At 41.1% G+C, this 26839-nt stretch overlaps 1 protein-coding gene across 2 annotated transcripts in view; it reads left to right on the top strand.

Annotated features, from left to right (window-relative positions):
• LOC108437661 (splicing factor SWAP) overlaps positions 1-26839 on the top strand; it is a 133400-nt gene that overhangs the window by 71921 nt on the left and 34640 nt on the right. For both annotated transcript variants that reach the window (XM_017714909.2, XM_017714902.2), the window contains exon 13: positions 2581-2765. In XM_017714909.2, coding sequence (XP_017570398.1) covers positions 2581-2765 — 185 coding nt within the window. The remainder of the gene's footprint in view (positions 1-2580; positions 2766-26839) is intronic.

Genomic DNA, 26839 nt, shown 5'->3' with positions numbered 1-26839 from the left:
TTGGAGCAGGTCACCAACCGGCCGTTGCACTCTTTCTATAGTTCCTGGTTGAGAGGTTATTAAAAAGAAATGAAACCTCAAACTTTGTCATTTTCTTTTTTTCATCATTCCAGCATTGCTGTGCTTTCTGTTTGTTTTGAGTTTTTGAAGAGTTGGATGTTTTTAAGGCTGTTATACCTCAGCCTGGGCAACCGTTCAGCACCATAAGCAACTTAATGAAGCCCGAACAAACTAAAAAGCTGCTGCCACTGGAATACATATAGCCCTCAGCACTAGCAGGAGCTGCTGCTGAATTGTGCCAGAGTTCATGCTATAAATGGGAAAATTTTATTCTTTAAAAGCATAATGGACAGTAATACGTTCTTTAGGATAGGCTTTGACTTTAACTGCAACTGTTTACAATAAAACGGCTGGAGTTTTATTTTAACTACTTGCATTTGTTTTAAACCAACTGCATGGCTGGACAAATACAACCAAATGTAATCACTGATATGTCTAAGTGCAGCCGCAAATTCCAGGCAAAACATCATCGCCAGGTTGTATAGAACCACCCCTGTGGAATCAGCCCTCCTTTTGAAGGACCTAGTCCAGTTTGGAAAGACACTGCTGACAAATCAGAGAGCATGACAGAAAAATGAGGTTGGATTTCAACAGATTCTTGTGTTTGCCAGATGACACCTAGTTGCACAGTTGTTTAGTGTGAGATGTAAATAAATAATCGATTAACTATTAACCAGCTAATAAACACCTGCTTGACCAATGCTATTGGTTAAAAAAACCTTTAAAATATTATTTCACATTTCAAAAAATGGAAACGGACAACTGTTCTTATTTGAATAGGCAGGTTTCTCATTCAAGCTGAGGAGTGTTTAAAAACATGAGGGTGCAATAGATAATTGGTTCTGCTAAACAGGCCTACTAGAAAATGAAGTGTGCAGCTAAAAAGAGTGATGTTCGGGATCACTATTCCAGAGGATGAGATCTGATGGAGGGGGGATTATGGTGTGGGGTTGTTTTTCAGGAGTTGAGCTCGGTCTCTTAGTTCCAGTGAAAGGAACTCTTAATGCGTCAGCAGACCAAGAGATTTTGGACAATTTCATGCTCCCAAGTTTGTGGGAACAGTTTGGGGACGGCCCATTCCTGTTCCAACATGACTGCGCACCAGTGCACAAAGCAAAGTCCATAAAGACATGGGTGAGCGAGTTTGGTATGGAAGAACTTGATTGGCCTGCACAGAGTCCTGACCTCAACCTGATAGAACACCTTTGGGACGAATTAGAGCCAGGCCTTGTCGTCCAACATCGGTGTCTAACCTCACAAATGTGCTTCTGGAAGAATGGTCAAAAAACACTACAATGATGAACGAGTGTGAAATTCTGAAGGACATGGAGGAAGGTGATTACTAGGGATAGCTGCGGTTCAGCCTGCCTCACAAGTCGTGGTGTGTTTTTTAAAATGTGGGTTAGTAATGAGTGAAAAATATAACTTGAGAACTTTCAAGCAGCACATTGTTATGTATTCCTGTCTTTTTGGATATATAATCCTCAACAGTTTCCCTCAGTTTAAACAAAGCCATGTTTTTAAGAAAGGGTACATTTAATTAATTCTGATTAATTACAGTTTTGAGCTGTTGATTTTAAATACATGCTGATGCCTGAAACTACCGATTAGTACCGCTTTCAAAAATCTATATACCGAACCTTTTCTGCACTCATAAGTGTGCAAAATATCAAGTGTTTTACATTGACTTTAAACATGGCTCAGCCGGTCAGATTTCAGAATTGTTTGATAATTGATATTTTGATAGGTTGCTCCTTGATTTTAGGCTTATTATTCGCTGGTTAATGATGGTCAGTTATCTGTCAGAAGAATTGGCAAACATTTGCATCCCTAGTCTGAACACAACAATGTGGGACGTTTCAACCCTTTGGTAAACATTAAAAAACAGCTTTAAACAAAACATAACCAGACCACAGCTCAGGAATCTTCAACTTGGTTATCAGCTGAAAACAAAAACCTTTTCTTTTTATTCCATAGTCTCAGTCAGGAGCTTGCATGAGCTCAGAGTGTCTGTGTGGGTTTCCTCTGGGTGCTCCGGTTTCCTCCCACAGTCCAAAGACATGCAGTCAGGCCAAAAGGACATGCTAAATTGCCCCTAGATGTGAATGCGTTTGTGTTTGTCTGAGTTTCTGCCCTGTGATGGACTGGTGACCTGTCCAGGGTGTTTCCTGCCTTCCACACAATGACCACTGAGAGAGGCGTCAGCACCCCCTGCGACCCAGAAGGATAAGCAGTTTAGGTAGAGTCTACATGTGTCTCAATTAAAACGGTACTTCAAAGTTTGGAAAAAACAGGCTAAATTTGGTCCTCTAATGTCCAGTTGTTAATTGTTGACTTTTATTGTGTGTGACAGGTGAGCTGAAGCTAAGGTTATATAGGTTAGGTTTAGGTTATATAGACAGGACTTTCTGCTGACAAGGGATGGAATATTTTGGAACACCAATAGAACGTTTTCTTATGTTGTGATGGTTATTGTAGTTTTGAAATGTGTCTAACCCTGCTGCCTGTTTCCCCCTGCAGCCAAGCAGAAGCTGGAGGACCGCTTGGCAGCAGCTGCGAGGGAGAAGTTGGCTCAGGCCTCTAAAGAGTCAAAGGAGAAGCAGCTCCAGGCCGAGCGCAAGAGGAAAGCAGCCCTGTTCCTGCAGACCCTGCGTGGCCCTGAGGCTGAGATCAAACGAGCTGATGAGCCCTCCATTTCCACTGAGGTGAGTGTGGTTGCATGTCCTGCCCTAACCACTTGCTCCACTATAACACTGTTTTGCTCCAGTTGTGTTCAGTTACGTCCCTCCGCGTACATATGTGTAAAAAATGTACGAACACTTCGCTCACATTTCCAAGTGCTGAATATTTCATTCCGTAGATTTTCTGAGAACTTGGCTCTTCTGCATAGTGTTTAGTTGTTGGCTTTGGCCTATTATTTTATTGATTGTTGTACCAAACAAGACTTTTAAAGGCTTAATCACATTTTCACATAGACTCTGAGGATTATGTGGTTACATCCTCTGTAAAAGACGTTTTAAATTAACCTTATCAATCTGGGAAAACATAATCATTACTGTAATACAGTACTCATCATGCATTGTTATAGTCTTTTTTTGTGTTCATCCCCCAAGCAAGTGATTGCACTTCCCTTTTCGGCAGTACAGATGAGATGTGTAAAAGCATTGTGCATAGTGTATCCCCTCTGTGCTGCTGAGGCCCTTTTATGAACTTAACAGAGAAACAGGCGGTGTGTGATTTAGCTTTTCTGGCAGCAGTGGAGTCTCTGAGGCTGCATATGAGCGAGTATGTGTGTTTGTATCTCCCACCCGGCAAGATCTCTGCTGGAGGCTGAACAAGAAATGTTAAAAATAAGAACGCTCCTAAACAAAATGAAGATTCAGATTTACTTAGAGCTTCAGTTTCACATCTTGAAGAAGCCTGGATATTCAGGGATTGCTTCAGCATCACATTTTTCCAATGACATCAGATGTAATTGATCAGTAGAGACATGTTTGGTGCCATATTATGCCTCTTTGGTTTTAAACTTAAGCCATGAGGATACCACTGCTAACAAAGACTAGAAGTCAGTAGTCACCCAAATCTTTTCTGTAAGGACACCCTCAAAACTTTGCTTAAACCTTTAAGCACATTTAGGCTCTCAAATTATATATCCAAATTATTATTTTAATGCTCAAAACATTTTCTGATTTTTACACTGTCAAACTATCCTACCTGTGTTTACATGAGGCTGAATTTGGCTTCCTATCTGCCAGCTTAAATGGTGCAGCAGTTACATGCTGACATCTCAGGCATTATAATAATAAGTGCTGTCAATTTGAACAGAAAGCTGGCGGGCTAGAAGCCGACCAGCTTTGCGGCTTTAATGCTGGTAGCGTTTTTGATTAGGTTATTGAAGCAAAATATCCTACCTAGAGATTTATGTAGGGGACTACCTAAAAATGCTATGATAGTACATTTCATCAAGGTAGCACAATTATCACAACGCCAGGAGGTATCACTGAGAGCATAGACTATATTGGCAAAAGTATTCACTCACCCATCCAAATCATTGAATTCAGGTGTTAGTCACTTCCATGGCCACAAGTGTAATAAAACCAAGCACCCAGGCATGCAGACTGCTTCTGCAAACAGTTGTGAAGAATGGTTCGCTCTCAGGAGCTCAGTGAATTTCATCATGGTACCGTGCAACAAGAATATTGCTGAATATTCCACAGTCAGCTGTCAGTGGTATTATAACAAAGCCACAAAGTGGTAGGCCATGTGAAATGACAGAGCGGGCTCGGTGGATGCTGATGCGCACAGTGCACAGAGGTTGCCAACTTTCTGCAGAGTCAGTCGCTACAGACCTCCAAACTTCATGTGGCTTTCAGATTAGCTCAAGAACAGCATGGAGAGCTTCATTCAATGGGTTTCCAAGGTCGAGCAGCTGCATCCAAAACTTACATCACAAAACACAATGCAAAGTGTCGAATGCAGTGGTGTAAAGAGCTCTGGAGCAGTGGACACGAGTGATGAATCACGCTTCTCCATCTGGCAATTAGATGGATGAGTCTGGGTTTGGCGGTTGCCAGGAGGACGGTACTTGTCTGACTGCATTGTGTTTAAGCGTAAAGTTTGATGGAGGGGCGATTATGGTGTGGGGTTGTTTTTCAGGAGTTGAGCTCGGAGGAACTCTTAATGCTTCAGCAGACCAAGAGATTTTGGACAATTTCATGCTCCCAAGTTTGTGGGAACAGTTTAGAGACGGCCCATTCCTGTTCCAACATGACTGTGCACCAGTGCACAAAGCAAAGTCCATAAAGACATGGATGAGCGAGTTTGGTATGGAAGAACTTGATTGGCCTGCACAGAGTCCTGACCTCAACCTGATAGAACACCTTTGGGACGAATTAGAGCCAGGCCTTCTCGTCCAACATCAGTGTCTGACCTCACAAATGTGCTTCTGGAAGAATGGCCAAAAATTCCCATAAACACACTCCTAAACCTTGTTGACAGCCTTCACAGAAGAGTTGAAGCGGTTATAGCTGCAAAGGGTGGGCTGACATCATATTAAACCCTACGGATTAAGAATGGGATGTCACTCAATTTCATATGCGTGTGAAGGCAGGCCAGCGAATACTTTTGGCAATATAGTGTAGGTGCAGTGGCAGCTTTGCTAAAGCAAATACGTTGCAGTGCTTCAGATTTATAGAATGTTGTATTCGTGTTTCATGAGGTTGCTGGTGTCACCTGCTTTACAAGCAACTACCGCTTTGCATATGTTGCATTTAGCTACATTATCATTAAATTTAGTGAAGTTAGCTCATGCTTTTGAGTGTCTTGCCCTTTCAGCCATCAGAATGACACTCAGCATCCGAAATGGTTAAGGCATGTGAATGCTTTCATCACCGTGCAGAACGTCCATTCCACTGATTTAAACCAGCAATGTACAATGAATTAATGTTACAAAAATAGAGGCAGCAGCTCTGTTTGTCCAGAAGCTTGTTGATATTTCAGTACTGACCAGTTAGGAACTGATACCTGTTTAGTATCAGTTTTTGATACTCATCCCTAAGTGTGACCTTCATTGTGTACGTGAACACGGCAGGCAGCCATTATAGACAACAGCAGACTTGTGCCCCTGTTGAACACTGTTTGAGTTCAACACCGCAGGCAGCCATTATAGACAACAGTGGCCCTTGTGTCTTTACTCGATAGAGGCACAGGGGTGCTGCAGATTGTGTTCATGATTTGCTATTTTTTAGAAATAACAGTTTAATTTTCTAAAGGAATGTGTATGTGTAGACAGAGAGAAATCTTTTTCGATATTTTTTGAATCTGTATCAAAATTATGGGCATATTTATAGCTCACAGTAAATCATGCTGTGTCTTAAAGTACATTTGACAAATCTGTAAAACCTAAAAACAGAAATTCCACTGATTTTTCAAACTTTCTGCATCATTAAGTGTTTAAGATGTAAACAAAGTTATTAAGAGTAATTTGATGTCAAATGCTCCGTTCTAGGAAAACCTACATCTTGAAAAGCTCCTTCTCAGAAAGTTATTACATGAAATGATTATGAATATGCTTCCTGGTGTCTGAGACATTGTTCTACAGTAGTTTTGAAGTAGGATTGTGGCCTGGAGCATATATATATATATATATATTTAAATACATTGATGGTGGAGAGGTACATGAAGGTCACTGAAAGGCAAAATAGTGTGTAAAGTACGCTTTTTTTTTTTTTTTTTTTGGCAGATTTGCCACAATTTGACTATTATCTCCATTACATAAACGTAGACACATGCATGTTCACTGGTGGTTTTGGATTGTAAATGAAATGGTCTCTTTTTGTCAACACCGCTGTAAAGAAATAGTAAGTTTCTTTACAGTGATGCATTAGACATTAAACTGTTTTGAATGTTTAACCATCAAATTGGAACCATAACATTCCCATTTAATAAAGCCTTTGTTGTAGATTGACAGATGTTTTGGTGATGTATTTACAGAGAAGATTTGAGTGACTCTTGCTTTCTAACTAGTCTCAGGATTGTAGCTCCAGTGATAAACTATAGAAGCAAAACCTGGACACCAAGCACGTCTGGGCTGATGGACTATGTCTGTGTTAAGTGGAAAATTTTGAACATTTGATTTTTCACCAATCCATCCCTTCAAGAACTCGCAGTCATGTTACCGGAATTTCTAACTGCTCTTGTGGCCAGCTCAGGGACTCTGAATGTGTTTTTTAGTGTGAGTGGAAGTTTCTGCTGGGTCTGGTGGGATTGAGATGGTTGTTGGTGCTCATACTCCATCTTTAATGGTGACAGCATCAGTGTGCAGCTCAGATTTCCCTTGGCAGTGTCTACAGGCTCATAACACTGCTCTTCTTCCAGCGGAAAGTTTGCAGCATTGTGTCCAGGGATGCCTACATGTGAGAGAGAGAAGGGAAGAAAAGTAGAGCAGTGAAAGTACTCATGCTGCTCCCCTCCAAAGGCAACCAGTTCTCTGCTGTATTAACATGCTCAATGGAGCGGCAAATCAGCAGCTGCAGCTGGCCGTTGCAGCCCGGCCTCCTCGGGGCCTTTACCTGAGTCACACACACTTCACACTCAAGAGCTTGACCCAGCTCCTATTACACTTGCATCATCTTTAGCTTTTACCACCCATTTCATTGCCTTCACACCCTCAAACGCAACCTGCGACCCACTTTTCAGCACATGCTGTGTCTGTTCTCTCACTCTTTGCTCTGACGCACAAATGCTTGTGTTGTTGTTCAGAAGTTGCTTCAGATGAGTCCAAGTCAAGTCTCAAGTAGGGATGTGCATGGGTACTCAAGTACCCTGTAAACCATTTGAGAGAGTTTGTATAGCAAGTATGATAGCTACTCACCGCAATAACAAATCCTTAAATCAATGAGGGATATTAAAGGATGAGTCTGAATCTGTCTTTTCCAAGGTTTCAAAGATTCATTAGATTGTCAGTTAAAAAGGAATGCACTGATTTCCGTGATTACCAGTGGGTAGAATATATTAATTAGTTATGAACATTTACCAAACACATGAATCCTTGCTTTGATCTGCACATCATTTTTCTCTTTCTTTTTCTTTTTTTTTGGCTGTATGTGGCATTGATCCACTAGTATATATGTCTTACAAAAATGACCTTTCTTTCTTTAAAGAGCAGGACTGATTCTGCATGGTTCTGCATAACCTAACGATAATGTATTGCCTGAAGTTTGGTTCTACATTTTAGCATACTGTGATTTTTTTTGTCCTGTATGAAAATCCAAAAAATACCTTTTCAGTCTCTGTGTATTGTTTTTCCAGGCATGCAGTTTGTTTGCTTATAGGATTACTGTCAGATATAAACCAGTCCCGTCTAACTTCACTCGCTTGTCTGAGTGAGTGAGTGGTCCTGGCTCCCACTGACAGCACTGCCAGTGAGTGAGCTGTGTCAGTGTCAACCACTGCGGTCTCCTAAAGGCCTGATTTATGCCACCTTATTTGCCTGCCTGTAAATATGGATGTCTGGTGCTTTTATCTGCTAAGTGGATTGCACTGCGCATGTTGTGTCGCTTCAAGGCTTCTCCACGTCTCTGATGTAAATCTTCTCCTTAGAGCGATCAGTCTTCCTTTAAGGCTCCCTCACGACTACTCCATCTCTTTTCCCATCTCTCACTCTCCCTCCATCTCCTCCCTCTGAGTCAGCGGCAGTAATGATTCCAGGTTTTTTTTTTTATTATTTAAAGTCTGCCACTGCTGCTGGTATGCCCTCATTAGAAGAATCTCAGCTTTCTTCACACTGTCTCCGTTCCCAAGATGCTCAGATCAGAGATGCAGGTGGTAGGGACACAACACACACAAAGTGTGTACTAGAGCTTCTAGAGTGTCTTTGAATGCTCCACAACCCTGACCGCTCGCTAGGGGTGTACATTTTCATGTTCAATGTGGTTTCTGATTGAGGTTATGTGTTAAAAATGTCTTGATTCTTCAGAGCAGCAATAAAATATTGATTTGGCTTTTGGGTAAGTCTGGCTAAGTTTTTAATGCCTGCAGCAAGAGCCTTCTATCAAAATAAGCCCCAAAAATTGTTACAAAGAATTTACAAGCCACTTAAGGAAAAATCCATCCAGGCATGTATATAATAAAATGTCAGCCCTCTAACATCCCACTTTCCTCCCATAAGATGCTCCCAGATGCTTTGTTCTGATCAATGAGCGTGTTTTCTATCAAAAAGCAGCAACGAGAACTCTTACAAGATGCAAAAGAGCATATCACTGATACAGTTCAAAATTTCAGCTAGGGAGGAGTCAAAGGTCCAATGTTCAAATAGCCATGAAGGCTTAAAAAGCTCAAGTTGAATACTAAATTAGCATTTTTCATATGTTCTCATATTTAAGAAGCTTGCAGTGTTTGAACTTTGTTCTTCATCAGCTTTAAGTGAAGAGACTTAGTCTTACGTTTTGGTAAGAATTTCACGCCCTTTGACGCAATTTGATGCAAAGTCACGCCCTTGATCCATTATACAACAATTGATAGAGGTGTACAGGCCATTTTTCACCAACATGCTGGGCATTGGACCCTCAACCCTGGGTAGCTTCCTCAAAGCCTGCAGGAAGCAGCTTAATAATGTAAGGAGAGTTGTGCTTCCTCGCACTGGAAGCTGTATGTTTTTGCACGGCGTGCTCTCGAAATTGTGTGGGGGGATGTTTGGAGTGACTCATCGGTTGTTCTGAGTATTTTACGAGGGGCCTTGGGGTAGCTGAAATCGAGGGAAACTCAAAGGACTCAAAACCCAGGTTAAAAGGACCAAAGATCGTCAGCTAAAGCCTCAATCTCAGGCTTCTCATACACTTTCAAGTGGAAATACAATGCTGCTAAGTGTTTGATGTTTGGCAGCAGCCTGGCTTCATACTAAATGGTTTTTGGCACATCTCTAATGGAAGTCGCCAAGCCTGATAGAAGGAAGGCTTGGAGTCATCTGGATAGCCAGGTGGTGTTCTGCAGACAGCAGAGAAGCAGAGAAGATACACCTGCAGCCCTCAGGGACCAGGTGTGGGAGAGAGACAGTGATTTTTGTATACAAGCACTTAATACTGAGATCTTTTTGTAGATCTTCTGTAGTGTACTGTAGGTAAGTTCTCATAAGCCTACATGACACCTACATAAGCCCTTCTACTGACAGACCTACATAAATCGATATATCATAAAGTTTGCATTTTCAGTTTTGATGTCAGGTTGATATAACCTCTGTGCCAGTGTCAGGTGCCTGATTTTTTATTTATTTTTTCCCTGACAATAGTTGGGTCATGACACTCACTGAGGTGAATTGATATAGGCACCCCTCCTCCATACTCTACTGTTGGCACTATGCATCCCACTAGGTAATGTTCTCCTTTTATCTGCCAAACCCAAATTAGTTCAAACTGGCTGCCAGAAATTAAAGCGAGATTAATTCTCCAGAGTCCAGGTTCAGTGTTGTTTACACCACTCCAGCTTTCACTTGGCATTGCATATACTGACCTTAGGCCTGTGTTCAGCTCCTGTCATTGAAAACCCATTTCAAGAAGTTCCAGACATACAGTTCTTCTGCTGATGTTGCTTTTAGAAGCAGATTGAAATAGCGAGTTATGCAATACAGGACAGACATGCGCTTCGTGCTTCAGCACTCAGCAGCCCTGCTCCATGAGTTTGAGTGGCCTGCCTCTTTGTGGCTGAGCTCTTGTGGCTTCTTCCATTTCACTCTCATAGCATGTACAGTTGACCAGGGAAAATCTATCCAGAAATGTCACAAAGTGACTTGAGGTAAAGGCAGGCATCGTATTACATTCACTTAGCTCTTCAGTATGACCCTTCCTAGCTTTGGTCATGTAGTGTGCGTTATCAGCATTATGTCACTGTGACATGCACTATGCTGCAAAGTTAATTGTTATAGTGTTCTGTCATTTCACTCGAAAAAGGGTCATGACACAAACCAATGTCAGCTTATTTTTAAAAGCAGCTTCCTGACTCTTCTTCTTCTTCTTCTTCTTCTTCTTCTTCTTCTTCTTCTTCTTCTTCTTCTTCTTCTTCTTCTTCTTCTTCTTCTTCTTCTTCTTCTTCTTCTTCTTCTTCTTCTTCTTCTTCTTCTTCTTCTTCTTCTTCTTCTTCTTCTTCTTCTTCTTCTTCTTCTTCTTCTTCTTCTTCTTCTTCTTCTTTCGGCTGCTCCCTTTAGGGGTCGCCACAGTGGATCATCTGCCTCCATCTTGCCCTATCCACTGCCTCCTCTACTTTTACACCAACTATCTCCATGTCCACCTTCACTACATCCATAAACCTTCTCTGAGGTCTACCTTTTCTCCTTCTACCCGGCAGCTCCATCTCCAACATTCTTTGATCAATATATCCACTATTCCTCCTCAACACATGTCCAAACCATCTCAACCTGGCCTCTCTCTCCAAACTGCTCCACCTTCACTGTCCCTCTGATCTGCTCATTTCTAATCTTGTCCAGCCTTGTCACTCCCAACGAAAATCTCAGCATCTTCATCTGTGCCACCTCCAGCTCAGCCTCCTGTCTTTTAGACAGAGCCACAGTCTCCAAACCATACATCATAGCAGGACGCACTACTGTCTTGTAAACCTTCCCTTTCACTCTTGCTGCTATCCTGTCACACATCAGCCCTGACAGCCGTCTCCACCCACTCCATCCTGTCTGCACCCTCTTCTTCACCTCTTTTCTACACTGTCCATTGCTCTGGATGGTTGACCCAAGACATTTGAAGTCATCCACCTTTACGACCTCTACTCCTTGCATCTTCACCTTTCCACCTGCCTCCCTCTCATTCTCACACACATGTATTCCATCTTGTCTCTACTGACCTTCATTCCTCTCCTCTCCAGTGCAAACCTCCACCTCTCCAGATTCTCTTCCACCTGCTCTCTACTCTCACCACAGATTACAATGTCATCTGCAAACATCATGGTCCATGGAGCCTCCTGCCTGACCTCGTCTGTCAACCTTTCCATCACCATTGCAAACAAGAAGGGGCTCAAAGCTGATCCCTGATGTAACCCTACCTTCACCTTGAAACCATTTGTCACTCCAACTGCACACCTCACCACAGTCTCACTATCCTCATACATGTCCTGCACCACCCTAACATACTTTTCAGCTACACCTGACTTCCTCATACAGTACCACAGTTCCTCTCTTGGCACCCTATTATATGCCTTCTCTAGATCCACAAAGACACAATGTAGCTCCTTCTGACCTTCTCTGTACTTCTCTACCAACACTCTCAACACAAAAATTGCATCTGTGGTACTCTTTCTGGGCATGAAACCAAACTGCTGCTCACTGATCTGGACCTCTCGCCTTAGCCTTGCTTCAACAACTCTTTCCCATACCTTCATGGTGTGGCTCATCAACTTTATACCTCTGTAGTTACTGCAGCTCTGCACATCACCCTTGTTCTTAAAAATGGGGACCAGTACACCGCTTCTCCACCCATCAGGCATCTCCTTACCTCCACAGGTATTTCATCTGGACCAACTGCCTTTCCATTCTTCATCCTTTTTAAAGCTGCCCTCACTTCCACTTTACTAATACTCTGCACTTCCTGATTCGCTATCTCTCCCCCCGTTGTCCTCCTCTCTCTCGTTTTCCTCATTCATTAGTTCTTCAAAGTACTCCTTCCATCTACTCAACACTCTCTGTTCACTCACTAGTACATTTCCCTCTCTATCCTTTATCAGCCTAACCTGCTGTACATCATTTCTAGCTCTATCTCTCTGTTTAGCCAAACGATACAAGTCCTTTACTCCTCCTTTACTGTCCAGCCTCTCATACAGCTCATCACAGGCCTGAGCCTTTGCCTTTGCCACCATTCTTTTTGCTATGCGACTAGCCTCACAGTACTCCTGCCTACTTCCTTCATCTCTCTGGTTATCCCACTTTTTCTTAGCTGCCTTCTTCTTCTGAATACTCTCCTGAACTTCCTCATTCCACCACCAACTTTCCTTGTCTTCTTTCCTCTGACCAGATGAAACACCCAACACATTTTTGCCAGTTTCTCTCACCACTTTAGCTGTAGATTCCCAGTCCTCAGGTAGCTCCTCACTGCCCCAAGGGCCTGTTGCAATTTTTCCCTGAACTGCCTGCAACCATCCTCCTCCTTCAGCTTCCACCATCTAATCTTTGGCTCTGTCTTCACTCTCTTCCTCTTCTTTGTTTCTAATCTCATTCTACAGACAACCACCCTATGCTGCCTTGCTACACTTTCCCCTGGTACCACTTTACAATCTCCAGCTTTCTTGACAATGGTTCTAAAAAGTAAGCCTTTGAAATTTTTCTGTAAGTTTGTGTCTGTGAGCTTTTGTAGATGTTGTGTAGTCTTATAAACACTCCAGAATGTATTGGGAAAAAATCCCTTTTGTGAACCTGAAGATAAGTATGTCAGCGTGTCCTTTTTCGGAGGGGAAGGAAAGGTTTAAATGAGTCAAAAATGACTGATATAGACAGACCAGCCATTACATTAAAATCACCTCCTTGTTTTACACTTTTGATTTTTTCTGCTCCACTTACAATATAATGCAGACTGTAGTCAATTTTGCTGCATACTTTGTTAGCCATCTTTCTCTCTGTTCTTCAATGGTCAGGACCCTCACAGGACCACCACAGAGCAGATATTAACTGGGTGATGGATCAGCACTACAGTGACACTTACATAGGCTACATTTTAAACACCTCAGTGTCACGGCGGGACTGTAGTCCACCAACCAAAAATATCTGGCCTGGAGCGTCCTGTGGGCATTGTCCTTTGATCACTTTTGTAGGACTAAACAATGATTAACACAAACTGTGCAGCATCAGATAAGCTACTGTCTCTGACAAGGTGGACCAACAAGGTTGGTGTGTCTAATAGAGTGGACATTGAGAGGACAGTGTTTAAAAACTCCAGCAGCATTGCTGTGTGTGATCGACTGGTACCAGCACAGCAAACACTAACGTGCCAGTATCGCTGCAGTGCTGAGAATGAGCCACCACCCATATAATACCTGCTCTGTGGTGGTCCTGACCATTTGAAGAACAGGGTGAAAGGTGGCTAACAAAGTATGCAGAGAAACAGATGAACTACAGTCTGTAATTGTAGAACAACAAAGCACACCTGTATGGAAGTTGGAGCTGTATGGTAAGTGGACAGTGAGTGTAGATAGGAGGTGGTTTTAATGTTATGGCTGATCTGTGTTTATAGCAGCTCCTCCAAGCAAGCATTAGGGTGGCATATTCTTCTGTGACTGTGATGATAGGTGTCCTTTGTAGAGGGCTGCAAAGCTTTATGTAGTGATGTACAGAGTGCTCGCTGCTGTGATTTCCTCTGCCGTGCCCATTGTGGAAGCGCTACATGAGAACAGAGAGGACTGTAATGCAGGCATGTGGCAAACCTTTGTGGAAATGCACTTATCCACGCAGCGAGGATTAACGGTCAGCTCGGCCTGAGCACAGTAATGACAGAAGAAAAGGCTTTACATCACTTTTTATAGCCTTTGTACTTAGTTAAATATGAGTGTCACAGTGCAACTCTTTTTATGCCTAAGAAAGACACGTAAACCTGAAACCCAGTCAGGAGCGTAATTAAAGGATGAGTCAGGATTGAATCCTCAGGAGAGTATGTGTGGTTTAAGTTAGGCATGTTCCAGAATGAGGCAAAAAAATGAAGTGACGAACCTGTGAGTCACTCATTTGTTTAAGGGACCCAAGGTCATAGGCTTGGATGTTAAAGCAGAAGAAAGCGAACACTTGAACGCCTACGTTAAGCCCAGAGGTTGGATTGTAATTACTGGTATTAGAAATATTCATTCGTATCTGTCATGTCAACCTCAATATTTCAAAAACTTTTTTTTTTTGCTCTTCGAAAAGTAGTAAATTTGAGGTGGGAAGTCAGTGTTTTTCAAGAATGTCGCCCGTGGAGATTTATGATGAGTGGACCTGGCAGTCGTGTTGTTTTTAAAATGAATGGATCAGAAGCACAGAAATGTGTTTCGGCATATGGTGATATACGCGTCTCTCTAAACAGTGAATGACAGAATTGCCCTTCTGGAGAAATCTGTTTCCGTGTGAGCTTTGAAACGGATGCATGGTGTTTAAGATGCTATTCAGACTTCATCCAGACATGTAACCATTTCATTTACATCAGCCTCATAAGCATTCTGCATGTTATTGAAGTAGGGCTGGATGAGATTGTTAAAAATGTATGATCTCGAGATTGTGCAGACTTTCAACTATAAATGCTTTATCTTGATACTCATGCATTCTTTCTAAAATGGCTTGAAATGGATTTTTTCGACATGGCGATAATTTGGATTATTAAATGGCCTTTATTAAATGCAGTGATTTAAGGTTATTCAAAAGTAGATTCAAAATGAACTAAATATTTCCTTTGCACTATAGGGGATGATAATTGAGGTCTCTCAGAGTATGTTTCCTCTCATCCAGAGTAGATTAATATGGTGGACAAATGCAGTGCCATTCATAAATTTGCAACATATGTTTAGGACAAAATGTTTTCTCAAAATTATCATAAAACTATGTTTATGTTAAAACCAGGCATCAGGCATCATGTTCTTAACCGTTTCGTGTAGTAGTTTTCAGGGAGTGAGATTTGACGTATTAAAAACTTCAGACATAGTGAACAATTCTAAGTTTCTCAAGAATGAAGACTTTCACATCAAATCTCTCTGAATGTCTTTTTCATCTTAATGATGGAACTATGCAAAGATAAGTTGTAATTCCCTCTGCAAATCCACAGTGTTGCCTCAAAAAGAAAAGGTCATCGCAAATATGTCATAAATATTCAGTGCATTGTTCAGTCCTAGCCTTAAATCATCCCGTTTTTAATGTGTCTTTTCATTTTTTTAACTGAAAATCTTCTGTCAGGTGAGCAAGAATGTCAAGGAAGAAAAACATGTAGGCAGCTTTTGTCATTACTTTTCATTTATTTCTTGTCATTACCATTTATTCTAGCTGTGTAATTAAAGGAATAATGATGTGCAGGGTCACACGCTTGCGAGAGATTGGGTTTTTATTAACAGTTAAAATTTAAAGAAAAGGGTTATATTAAATGCAATCATAAATCATAATTGCAAGCATTATAATGGTCAAATCTCGCACTTTTGTGGTTTTATGATGGATTTTAGACGTGTTCTCAGTTAGTTTTTCACATTAGAAAAGTCTTGGGGAAAAAACGCTGCAAAATACAGTACTGTGCAAAAGTCTTAAGCACCTTAGCAAACTGTTTAGAAAGGTTTATCTGGTATGTTTCTGCTTGAAAAAAGACAAATATCTTAAGAATTAATGCAAACAAGCATTAATGCAGTAACAATAATTTCTTGCTTTTAAATAAGTAGTTGAAATAAGTAGTTGAAAATTACCACCATCAAAGATGATTTAACTTAGAGTAATAATCCATACTTATCCATATCAGGTATTGGATGATAACTATAAATAATACAAGGCTGCTGCAGTGATTGTGGGGGTCGGTGTTCAGTTTGATTTTAGTAACAGAATAAATACTAAAAATTGCAACCCTTAGAGTGTGTGTGTGTGTGTGTGTGTGTGTATATACATATATATATATATATATATATATATATATATATATATATATATATATATATATGTATATATATATATATGTATATATATATATATATATGTGTGTGTGTGTGTGTGTGTGTGTGTGTGTGTGTGTGTGTGTGTGTGTGTATTTATTTATTTATCCCTGTCCGGGGCTTATTTAGTATTAGCTCCGCCCTCATGCATACCTAGGATAATTGACAGTGGCTTCCACAGAAGAAAATAAGGTCATAAACATACTTAACCCAAGTATGCAAGTGAAAATGACAGCCAGTCACCGCATTGTAAGCATGCAGCCCTCCAAACTCTGTTCTTATGTGTGCCGGTTAAAACACCCAGATTCAAGGGGGTTGATGGAGGACAAATTATGCCATCTGTGAACAGGATCTACTGTTATTCTAATAGCAACAACTGAACATGTGGACTGTAAATGAGTTTGAGCTGCTTTACATGTTCAAGCTTGGCTATCGCCAGAGTTCCCCTTGCTGAAATGCTCAGCATGCAGCTGTGTTTGTGTTGCATTATGTATTGTGTTATGTTGAAACGCGGTGATGCTCGGAGCCGTGTTTGAGTAACTCGAAGCGTACGTCTTCGCATATTTGCGTGAAGTGTGGCCTGAGAAGTCTGAGGGGTGTATCGTTGATGCCGTGTTTCAAATGTTCCATTTTTGTTTGTTTGTTTGTGTTTGTTTTTTTTCCTCAAAAGATTTTGATGCTGTATTAAAACATTTCCCCGCCTCTAGCAGCCGTGATTCATATCATCAGATACATGTCAAGCCATCCAAGTTGAGAGGATAAACACAAAAATGTGCAGCGCATAGAACTTGATTTAATGCCTCTGATTTTCATTAACCAGTTAACGGCACATGCTCCGAAAGTTCACAGACAAGCACAGAAGTGTCACTGTGTGACATGTTTACACACATGTGTTAGTGCTGATAAATGTGCACCCATGCATCCGGTTTAGTTGATGGCTCAGTCGCACAGGAAGAGCAGCTTGCTGCTAAGTGTGCAAGCCCACGCTGAGCTCTGTGCTTCTCGGCTCCGGTCTGTAACGTAATCTACCCGTTACGACCCACACATCAGTGTAGCTTAACAGATGGATGGGTTCAAGCTGATTACCATTTTTTTTTAAAGTAGACTTTTTGACTGCTACTCTAGTTTAACCACTGATATCCACCTCTGATGATTGGCTGTAGAAAGCTGCCCATATGGCTGTGTGGGCCATGGACCCAAAAAACCAACACATCCCCAGATGTTCTCAACTTAAAATCTGGTTTGAGTAAAGGCTACTTCAGACCCCAATAGCCAAAGACGCCTGTGAATTGACTTGTTTCGGTTTTTTTTGTTTTTTTTTGTTTTGTTTTTGCATGCTTTATTGTGGGATTTGACTTTTATTACCAGGCCAAAAGCTAATGAAAGCAAGCAGAGCCATGAATGCCAGGCTGCAGAAATAAAAATTTTGTGAAATGACGGGTGTGATTTCTGTCAACTTTTTTTTTTTTTTTTTCTCCCCCATTAGAAAAGGAATTTTTGCCCCTTCATCTCCAACCAGTGAAATGGAAAAGTATTGGAGAATAGGATGGATCAGCCCTGAGTGAAATGAGATGTTTGGGGTGCTCAGTCACGTGCCCACCCATGCTGCCTCTAATTAGTTTATACATAAAGCCGTGCAAAAGCTTTAAGAGCACTCTATAACTCTTATCCTGACCTCAGTAGAATAAATTGGGAACGGATTAGTTCTCAGCCAAAAGCAGGATTCGACCTCAACCCAGGAATTGTTTTCATCAGGGACCATTTATAATGAGAGGAACAAGTCCTATGTGTCATGCAGAAGACAAGAAGTTCTCTTAGTAGCAGTGGATATTAGTATTAGATTATTTCTTTTTTTTTTTTTTTCGTTTCTTTTCTGAAAGAGGTTTTTTAATATACTCTCATTCCACCATTGTATTATTTTTACTAGGGAAAGTGTGTCTTTGTCCTGTGTGTATGTATTTTCCTTCTCTGCTGCAAATTGTGTGCTTTAGGAGTGTTTACAACAGTGAGCCGTTGATTGTCTTGTAAGAACAGCACATCAAGGTCTGGAATACATAAATATAAATAACATGTAAAAAACGGTCAGTTTGACACATTGGCTGGGTGGGGGGTGGGGGTGGGGGGCGATCACAAGGGCCAAATACAGATGACTGCATCAGAGCACCTCCTAAACAACAAGGCTTATAAGGTGGTCCCGGTCAGCAGTGGTAAGTACCCACTGACAGTGGTCCAAGGAAGGACAAACCGTAACCCAGCAACAGGGTGTTGGGCTGCAAAGGCTTGTTGATGCAGGAGGATAACCGAAGTCCAAATCAACAGATGTTCTACTGTGGTACAAGTCACACGGACCTTTAATGATGGTTATGGGAATGATGTCACAATGCACAGTGCATCCTGCTGCGTAGCTGCAGACCGGTCAGATAGCCTGTCCATAGTCAGATAGACCTGTCCATTGTCAAAAAAATAACTACTGTGGACATGCAAGTGTCAGAATCAGACCTTGGAGCAATGAAAGAAAGATGTCTGGTCCCACAAGTTCAGTTTACTTTAACACTATGTGGATGGCTGGGGTACATGGGTACCATTTACCTGAGGAAGTGATGCCAGTGGGGAGAGCGTGCCTAACTAAAAATGGTCTCTGGTCTCGTTCAGCAGGGTAGTGCACCCTGCCACACTGTGTGCACTGTTCAGGAAAGGTTTGAGGGACCTGATGAGAGGTCCATGACTTGGTGCACTGGGGCTGTTTTGGGAGGACATGGAGAAGAGACGTCATGTTAGGATCCAGAGTGAGGGAGAGATCTAGATTGCTGATGTCACGATATACACAGCACAGTGAAGCCACTTGGCGATCATATCGATATAACCAAAATGCTAACCCTTGCATTTTAGTTTATATTTTCCTGCACCAGTACCCAAATTAACAGTAAGACATGTCATACATAAGCTTCCATGTAAAGGTTTTCTTCATGACTATTATAATCTGAGTCATCAGATTTTATGGAGATGGATGTAGCCATTATTATGCAGCGGTCAAGCTGTTGAAAAAATTGTCAGGTAAATTGTCGTCAGTTGGCATCAGGGTGAGTCACGTCCCCTTTCAGAGTCTAAATTGTTTTGTGTTTTCTGCCCAAAGGCACAGCTGTCTAAAATTCATCTTCCATTACAGAAGAAGACTGTAAAACATGAGCTACTTAGTACCGCTCACTGTATGGAATGCTAGAAAATGTATTGGTGACTCTCAGTTGTTTGTACTCATCTTGGTCTAAGAACAATGAGCTGTTTCCTCTCGAGTTATCTGCATGCATGCGTGCGCGTGTCTTCATGCATCTCAGCAAGGATGAAGATCGTTGGTATTCATCACAGCAGCAGCCGTATTTTGCAGCGTTTCCTCTGGCTGATTAACTGAAATGAACATTTAGATGCGGCTCAGGCTTCCACTCAGTCTGTTGACACAAATAATGCTGGGCTCTGAATAAACAAACAGTATGTAATCATTAAAGTTATATTTTTCACCTTGAGTGTACTCAGTCTAATTAAAGAAAGTGTGTGCCTGCAAAAATGGTTGTGCCAGCTGGCTGCCTTGTGGTCTCTGGTTTGATGACTAAAGGCATAAATTGTTCACAGTGGACGGCTGGCCCTCCAGCTGCCCTTGCGTCCTGGGTATCGATATACCCCGGTCATCAATCTCAACCAAGTCCTTTATTGATACGGCCTTTGCTTTCGTCTCGTTTCTCATTATGAGCTTTTCATTATTAACTCAAATACATAGGGGCCGTTACTCTCAGTGGACTCGTCTTCCTCCTCCTCCCACACACCCCTGCCTGCACCGAAGAAATGCTTGTTAAAAGCAGAAATCTGAGAAGTGACTGACACTCGTCACTCAATGCTGCTCTTTCTGATCTGTGACTCAACTTCTCACTGCCTTTTGTGTTCTTTCAGTCTTAGAAATAAAGGCTCCTAAATGTTTCTTGGCTTCAATGTACGGTTTAGTTTACTTGTATTGAGCCTTTCCATGGTCTGAAGGCTCTTTGAACTTGAAAACACCCGTATACTGAAAAGTGTGTTTTGATGTAAGAGTTTAATGTAGTTTGTAAACATTGCTGTAGTTTTAAAGTGAACTATTCTCTCCTCAGTTCATATAATCTGTATAAGGAGAGTAGGAACAGCCCATTTTGTGATGTCACACATCTGCCTATTCAGCCTACAACAGGTTAACTTTACTGATTCACTCCACTGAAGTTATAAGGAGAGTTTCAGCCCAGACTGCTTTTTGGGTAAGGCACAGTAAGAAAAACAACCTGTTTAGTTCTAAGGGATAAAGAGAAGTTAGAAAATAGTCATGTAAAAATGAATAAACACATACAAACATCATAACTAGACCTCAAGGAAAACAGTAAAGTACAAGGAAAATGTTGGGCGCTTCTAAAGAGACTCTTCACACTCAAATGCACATCTCATTTACAAAAATAGTTAAAGAACCATCCATCAAAAAGTTCTTAAGGGAACCAAAAGTGCTTCTACAGCAGGGATCTAATACTAAACTTATCTCTGGGCCATTAGCCAGGTGGTCTTCTCCAAGAAGGAGTCAGCTCTTTTTTTTTTTCTCAGGAATAAATTTATCTTCACAACATATGCGCTTATTTAAGTGCACCTTGGTCAGTGTTTTATTAGCAATCTGTTTGTCACCATTATTACTACCTCTATTATGATGAATATTATTGATAGTAGTAGTAGTAGTGGTAGTAAATACAGTGTATGATACTAAGTTAAGAGCACCAAGTTAAGTACTCATTGTATTGTGTTGCGCTATGTTTAATACTATTTCTCTTGATGTCAGCATCAGCTTTTTGTTTTCTCTCTAACTTATTTATAAATAGCAAAGATACATTTTGAGTGGACACGAAAGCACTTTTGTAAGTTGCTCTGGGTAAGAGCATCTGCTAAATGCTGTAAATATAAATATAAAAATGTAAATATTTTAGTTCATTTAAACCAAGTAAGCTAATATTCTGCAGTACGATTATAAGAACATTGGCGTTCCCACTGGACTCACTCTGTGTTGACAGTGCATTCCGTTCATTGCTTTATTCAGAGTGACTCCACAAAGGCAGATTTAACTATCGCTTTAAATTAGAACAAGATTTTCAGTGTGCAGCGTTCATGCTGTGTCAGGTTTTTCCTTTGAATGGTTCCTCTTGCATGCATTTGCTTTTAACAGCGAACACATCAGCCTATGCTGAGTTTATATAGCTTATGGTAGATAACCATCCACAGTCTAGTGGATGAAGCAAATCCATCTATAGGATGTAAATATTTCGCTGCAGAGAAATAAATGTAAGGATAGTTTATGACTCCTGTTGTACAGCTTCACTCCAAGGAACCCTTTTTATCACCTTTATTTTTACCACTGTTGGTCACCTTTGTCCTCTTTGTTTCCTTGTCTTTAAACAGTGTTGCTTTATTTGTTGCCTTCGAGCGCAAATATTGCTGTGTCTACTGTTTTTTAACGTGTAGACTGTCTTCTGATGCCTGTGAGTTTTGCTGAGCTCTCTGTCGCCTGTTCCTTTGAGGCCAGTTGCGGCGACAAGGTCCGCTTTGAGCTCGGGAGCTTTTGTGTCGCTCCAAGCTTAAGTGGGGTGCTTTATGACCAGGGTACCCCCTAGTGTCTTCCATTAGTGCTCCTCCACAAAAGTGTCATGGTGTTTGAACCTGTATGTGCCGTTTGATGTGTCTGTGACTCAGAAGGGAGTGCGTGAGCACATGTGTGCATACACACACTGTCCTGGTTCCACACTTCTGCCCCTGGGCTGTGCTGCCTCTCCTCCTCTGATGTGTACTTTGCTCTCTAATTGATTGGGCTCTTTGTCTCCAAGCTGACATGTTCTGTTCAAAAGCGCCTTTCTCCTGGGAGAGGTGTCTCTAGCAGGGTCTGCTTTAACAAGACAGGCCACACTCTGAGGATGCATCCTACCGATTAGGGACAAAAGCGGAGTGCAGAGGTGAGAGTCTGCACTTTTTTTTTTCTCTCTTCATTCTTTCGTTCATCTTGCTTGAGATTGCAGCAACTTATTGCAAGAGCCAGTTCAGCTATTGACTTCTGAGGGATTCCTAGTCCTCAGCTTTAGTCACCTCTTCTTAACTGACATGCAGTTTTTAAAATGATTTATTTCGTTGGTTCTATTTTTCAAACACATGGCTTTAATTTCTCTCTAGCTGAGCGATCAAACAAACCAAGAACCTCAATCAGCTTCTTTTGTTCACACAAATAAAGCTGCTACTGATTTTACTGTTCACCCATATAATTTAGTGTAATTGGAATTTTAAGCCTGTGAACTGGCTCACCAGTTCACTTTTTTATTTTTTTTGTTTTCTCCCCCTTTCTAATTGGCTTTCCAGCTTAATTCTGATTATGGCTTCCATGATTACCCGACAGTTAAATAATCAATGCTCTGCTCTCTGAGATCCATTTCCGGCTTTATCACCATGGGAGCCTTCCACATTTTCTGGGGGCCCTCTCGTGGCCCTGTCAGAGTTCCACGAAAGTAGCCCAACGGGCCTTTATTGACTAAATTGGTTCACTGCTTCAAAAGATTCTAGTAATTATACTGCAAAGCATTGCTATATGAGCACTGGAGCTGCACCATAAAAGCTTAAAGACTGGCTCTCTTCATCCTTCTACCCTCTCACTCCCTTTTTCTCACTCCCACTCACTCTGCCGCTATCCAATGGCTGCAGGGTCGGCGGAGGCTACCAGACCATATGCGTTTAAGGGCGAGCTTTAACGCGACAGATTTTGCAAACTCTCAAATCCCGTCATCATCTGCTGACCCCAATCAACAGAGCATGTGGGAGTTGGAGGCAGGGAGAGAGTTCGGAAAGCAGCCTAATGTGTGATACTGCAGAGCATATACCACCGGTCTTGCAAAGCCTAGCAGCAGAGCATATCACTTATAACAACTTTTTTTTTTTTCTTCATCTTCTTCTTTTCCAATTGTAGTACTGCACGGTTTACAGGGGATGGATAATCAATAGGGCTGGCCTGTACAGCATTTTGGAGGCTGCTCGTCGATATTTCTGTACATGTACTCGAATACTCAGGCTCAAAATCCTCCTTAAAATCAGTCATGTTTACACTTCTAGTTCTAGTTCACCATAATTATGTCTGTTACCGCAGTTCAAAATAGAGGGTGATTTTAAAAGATTCATCCAGTTTTAAACCACCATATTTTTACAACCATTAGGCGCCTTGGAACCAACCACATATCAATTGAAAGAGGGTGTCAGAGTTTCTCACAATCACCGAAAGATGGCCCTTCAGTCTGATGACCCCTGAGCAGGAAACGTTTTGCATCCTCCACTTCAATAAGAGTGAATCTGTCATAACTGTGCAGTGAACCTCCAACAGCTCAGAGCGTTCGTCATTTCCACAATGCTGCATGATCTCCGAAATCGCATTGAAATAGCTGTAAGTGCAATGACACCCGATATGCTCAATTGAGTCAATTTGACCATCATGTTGATGTTGTCCATACACCTGGAGGAGGCTATATTGAGCACTTGTAAAGTTAAATACTAACCTTTATGCTCACTTAATCCATTTACAGCTTACTGCATTGATCTGTAATGATTTACAAGTGAAATGAATCATTTTGAAATCAGATTAATCTTTTTAATCACCCTGTATATCCTGCGGCAACAATTTATTATTAGGCTGCATCCCAGCTGCTTACACGCCCCTAAATTTAGTATTATTTTTTATTTTTCTACATAGTGGTTATAGTTCATTATCAATTTATTTTATTTGGCTAACTCGCTGTTTTTACAAGCAGCTATGAGATTGACAAGTTTAGTTAAGCTCAATTATAGCTGGGTTACAAAGAGTGGATGGATGGTCGAGGATGTTTTGATGCTACAGGCTCAGTTGAACAACCACCTTACAAGCAGCTTGACTGCTGCAGCCTGTGCTGAAACCAAAGTACATAGGCTGTAAGGCAACGAGACCACAGAAACTTCCACTCCACAGAATGCGCATGTCTGTACACAGCCTAAAGGGTCTGGCCGGAGTGTACTTCACCCTCTGCCAGACACCTCTGGCTGGGAGCACCCACCACAGCAGCAGCGTTGGTGTTCTCCTCCTGATCCATAGCCAAAGCTCACCACAGTAGACAAGTTTGAGGCTTATAGTGTCAACCTTGCCAGCGATTTGTGGAACTCAAATAAATATTACGATACATCCACATCAAGATGATTCATCAAATGTGTTGTGCCTCATTAAATGGGCTCAAACTAATTTCAGCATCAGTTTTGTTATTCAGACAAAGAAGATCAATTTGTGGTTGACTAACTTAATAATGAAACTATTATCAGTATCTATCTGTGTATAATACCAATAATAAGAATACTAATAGAAATTCTTAAAATTTCTGCATTTGACAGTTGAGTACAAAAGTTCATGTACTTATTTTACTTGCACATAGACAAATGCTGCAACTATACGGTGTTCCATTTAGACGTATTACACTGCTTTTATTTTAAACTGCTGAGACTGGCACCATACAAAAAGTAAAACAATCTCAAACTGCTGGAGTATCTCGTACACTGCGATAATACGGATTTTCAGTATTTAATTGTACTAAATGTATTTTAAGTTTTCCACTTGACGTAATTTTAACACTAAAGTTTCAGTGGTCAGTAGGGGGAGCAGTGCATTTACTGTGCAGGCATAAGCACCTCCTTTGGATTATGAGTTGCTGAATGCCATCGTTTTATATTCTGCCTAGCAGAACACACATGAATTAGCTTGCATTTCATATAAATATGTAAATGAGGCACGGGTAGGCTGGCACTTAATTTCACACACCGAAATCAATTTCATCATCTGTGCTTTAGGCATAGCATGATGTAATGATGCATTCAGTCAAACCAGCTGTCATTTATTTTATTTTTTTCTTCATTTTATCAACAATAACCATGCTTTTCAAACACCAATTACAGATGAAATGTATTGTAATTTACACTAAAAGACAAGGCTTCTAAATGCTAAATCGAGAATTGAATACCACTGTAACAAATGAGTACTTGACTATTCAGATTATTCGTGCCAGCCCTATGAATCACTGTGGATCACACTTTTGGTTTTCTGGTGTGGTGTGCTGTGTTGCTGCAAGAACACTATATGCATCGTTACCAGCATGGAAGAAGGTGAAGCACAGCTGGCAGAGGCACTTCTGTGTGCATTGTTTTGTGGGCAAAAACAGAAATAGATCAAACAAAGGGTCTGAACAAGAGGCTGGTTATTGAGAAGAGATTCATTGGTGGAAGTGAGCTCTTGTAAGCAAAACAGAATTTCGTTTCAGTGAAAAAGTAAATATATAGCTTTAAAAAAGCATGCTTGTGCACTTTAGCTGGGGGCTGTTTTGCCAAGTGAAAGACACCCTGTGAAGGACCTGAAGTTTGTAAGTTTTCCCACATGATTTTTGTGTTGAGCGCAGTGGCTGTTGTCGATTTCATATGGAATGCAGTATCATTATGATGCACCCTAAGGTCACAGTGTTGAACCCACTACAGTAGCCGAGACCAGAGTCCAGACTCAGAATCACAAGAGTCCCATCTCACACAAATACTTTTTTGTGACAATGTGTTTTAAAGGCAAGAGAGTTCTTTACGATCTTGAAAATGTGCCTAGGACTGGCCATTTCAGGCTAAAATCCATTGGTGTGTGCTTCGCCTGAAGCTATAATAGATTAAAGCTTTCCTACAGTATTGAACACCAGCCCTACCATGGTACTGTGGTTTCTGATTAGAGAGAGGGCATGAGGGCATGCTCAAACATTGGGTAGTGATTTGAAGCCTGTGACACATTAGAGGAAAAAAGACATTATATAGTTGTTACATATATATATATATATATATATATATATATATATATATATATATATATATATATATGAAATAAATAATATCCTATGAACTATGCAAGGCCTTGTACACCACTAAAACTGTCACAGATAAATTGTCTAAAGCTTTATCTTTGAGAACATGAAGAAAATCAATCTCAGCTCTTGCTTCAGATCTGCTTCAGAAGTGTTTCTGTCCATCCTTCCTCAGAGAATGGGTCTGAAAGGATTTCTAGTTGTCTAGATGTTACTGAAACAGGAAAATGGACAAAGAAAAAGAGGAATTGCGCAACAAATGAAGAAACTACTGGTGTTCTCAGAAGAATGGGCTGTCAGCCTCTGAGCCCAGACTACAACAGTCTGAAGGTGTGGAAAAGTATCCCTGCACTTTCCTTTCTTGAAAGTCTCCTAAAAAGAATGGAAGCAATGCTAAAGACAAATGGATATTTATTTAATTGTCGAAACCTCTGTGCAGTTTTCTTTCATATTTTCTACTTATTTCCTGACACTGGAAAATAAATGACTGATTGCTCTTGTGCCTATTTCGGCTTGACTTCTGAAAACAGTGGTTCATTTTTGCACTTTTTGAATGAACATTTCAAAGCATTGTCCATGAACCTAGAGTATGACTTAAGAGCTGCCCTTTGTTTTGTAAGGTAGAATATAACTGGTTTTCCCGCAGATACAATTCACCAAGCCCATGCTAATTAATGTGGCTCAAGTGTCAGCTCAGCTCCTGCTGTGGCAGC

Source organism: Pygocentrus nattereri, chromosome 16 (genome assembly GCF_015220715.1).
Source record: "Pygocentrus nattereri isolate fPygNat1 chromosome 16, fPygNat1.pri, whole genome shotgun sequence".
Classification (NCBI taxonomy): Eukaryota; Metazoa; Chordata; class Actinopteri; order Characiformes; family Serrasalmidae; genus Pygocentrus; species Pygocentrus nattereri.
Note: the sequence above shows the minus strand (reverse complement) of the source record. Positions and strands in the feature narration are given on the sequence as shown.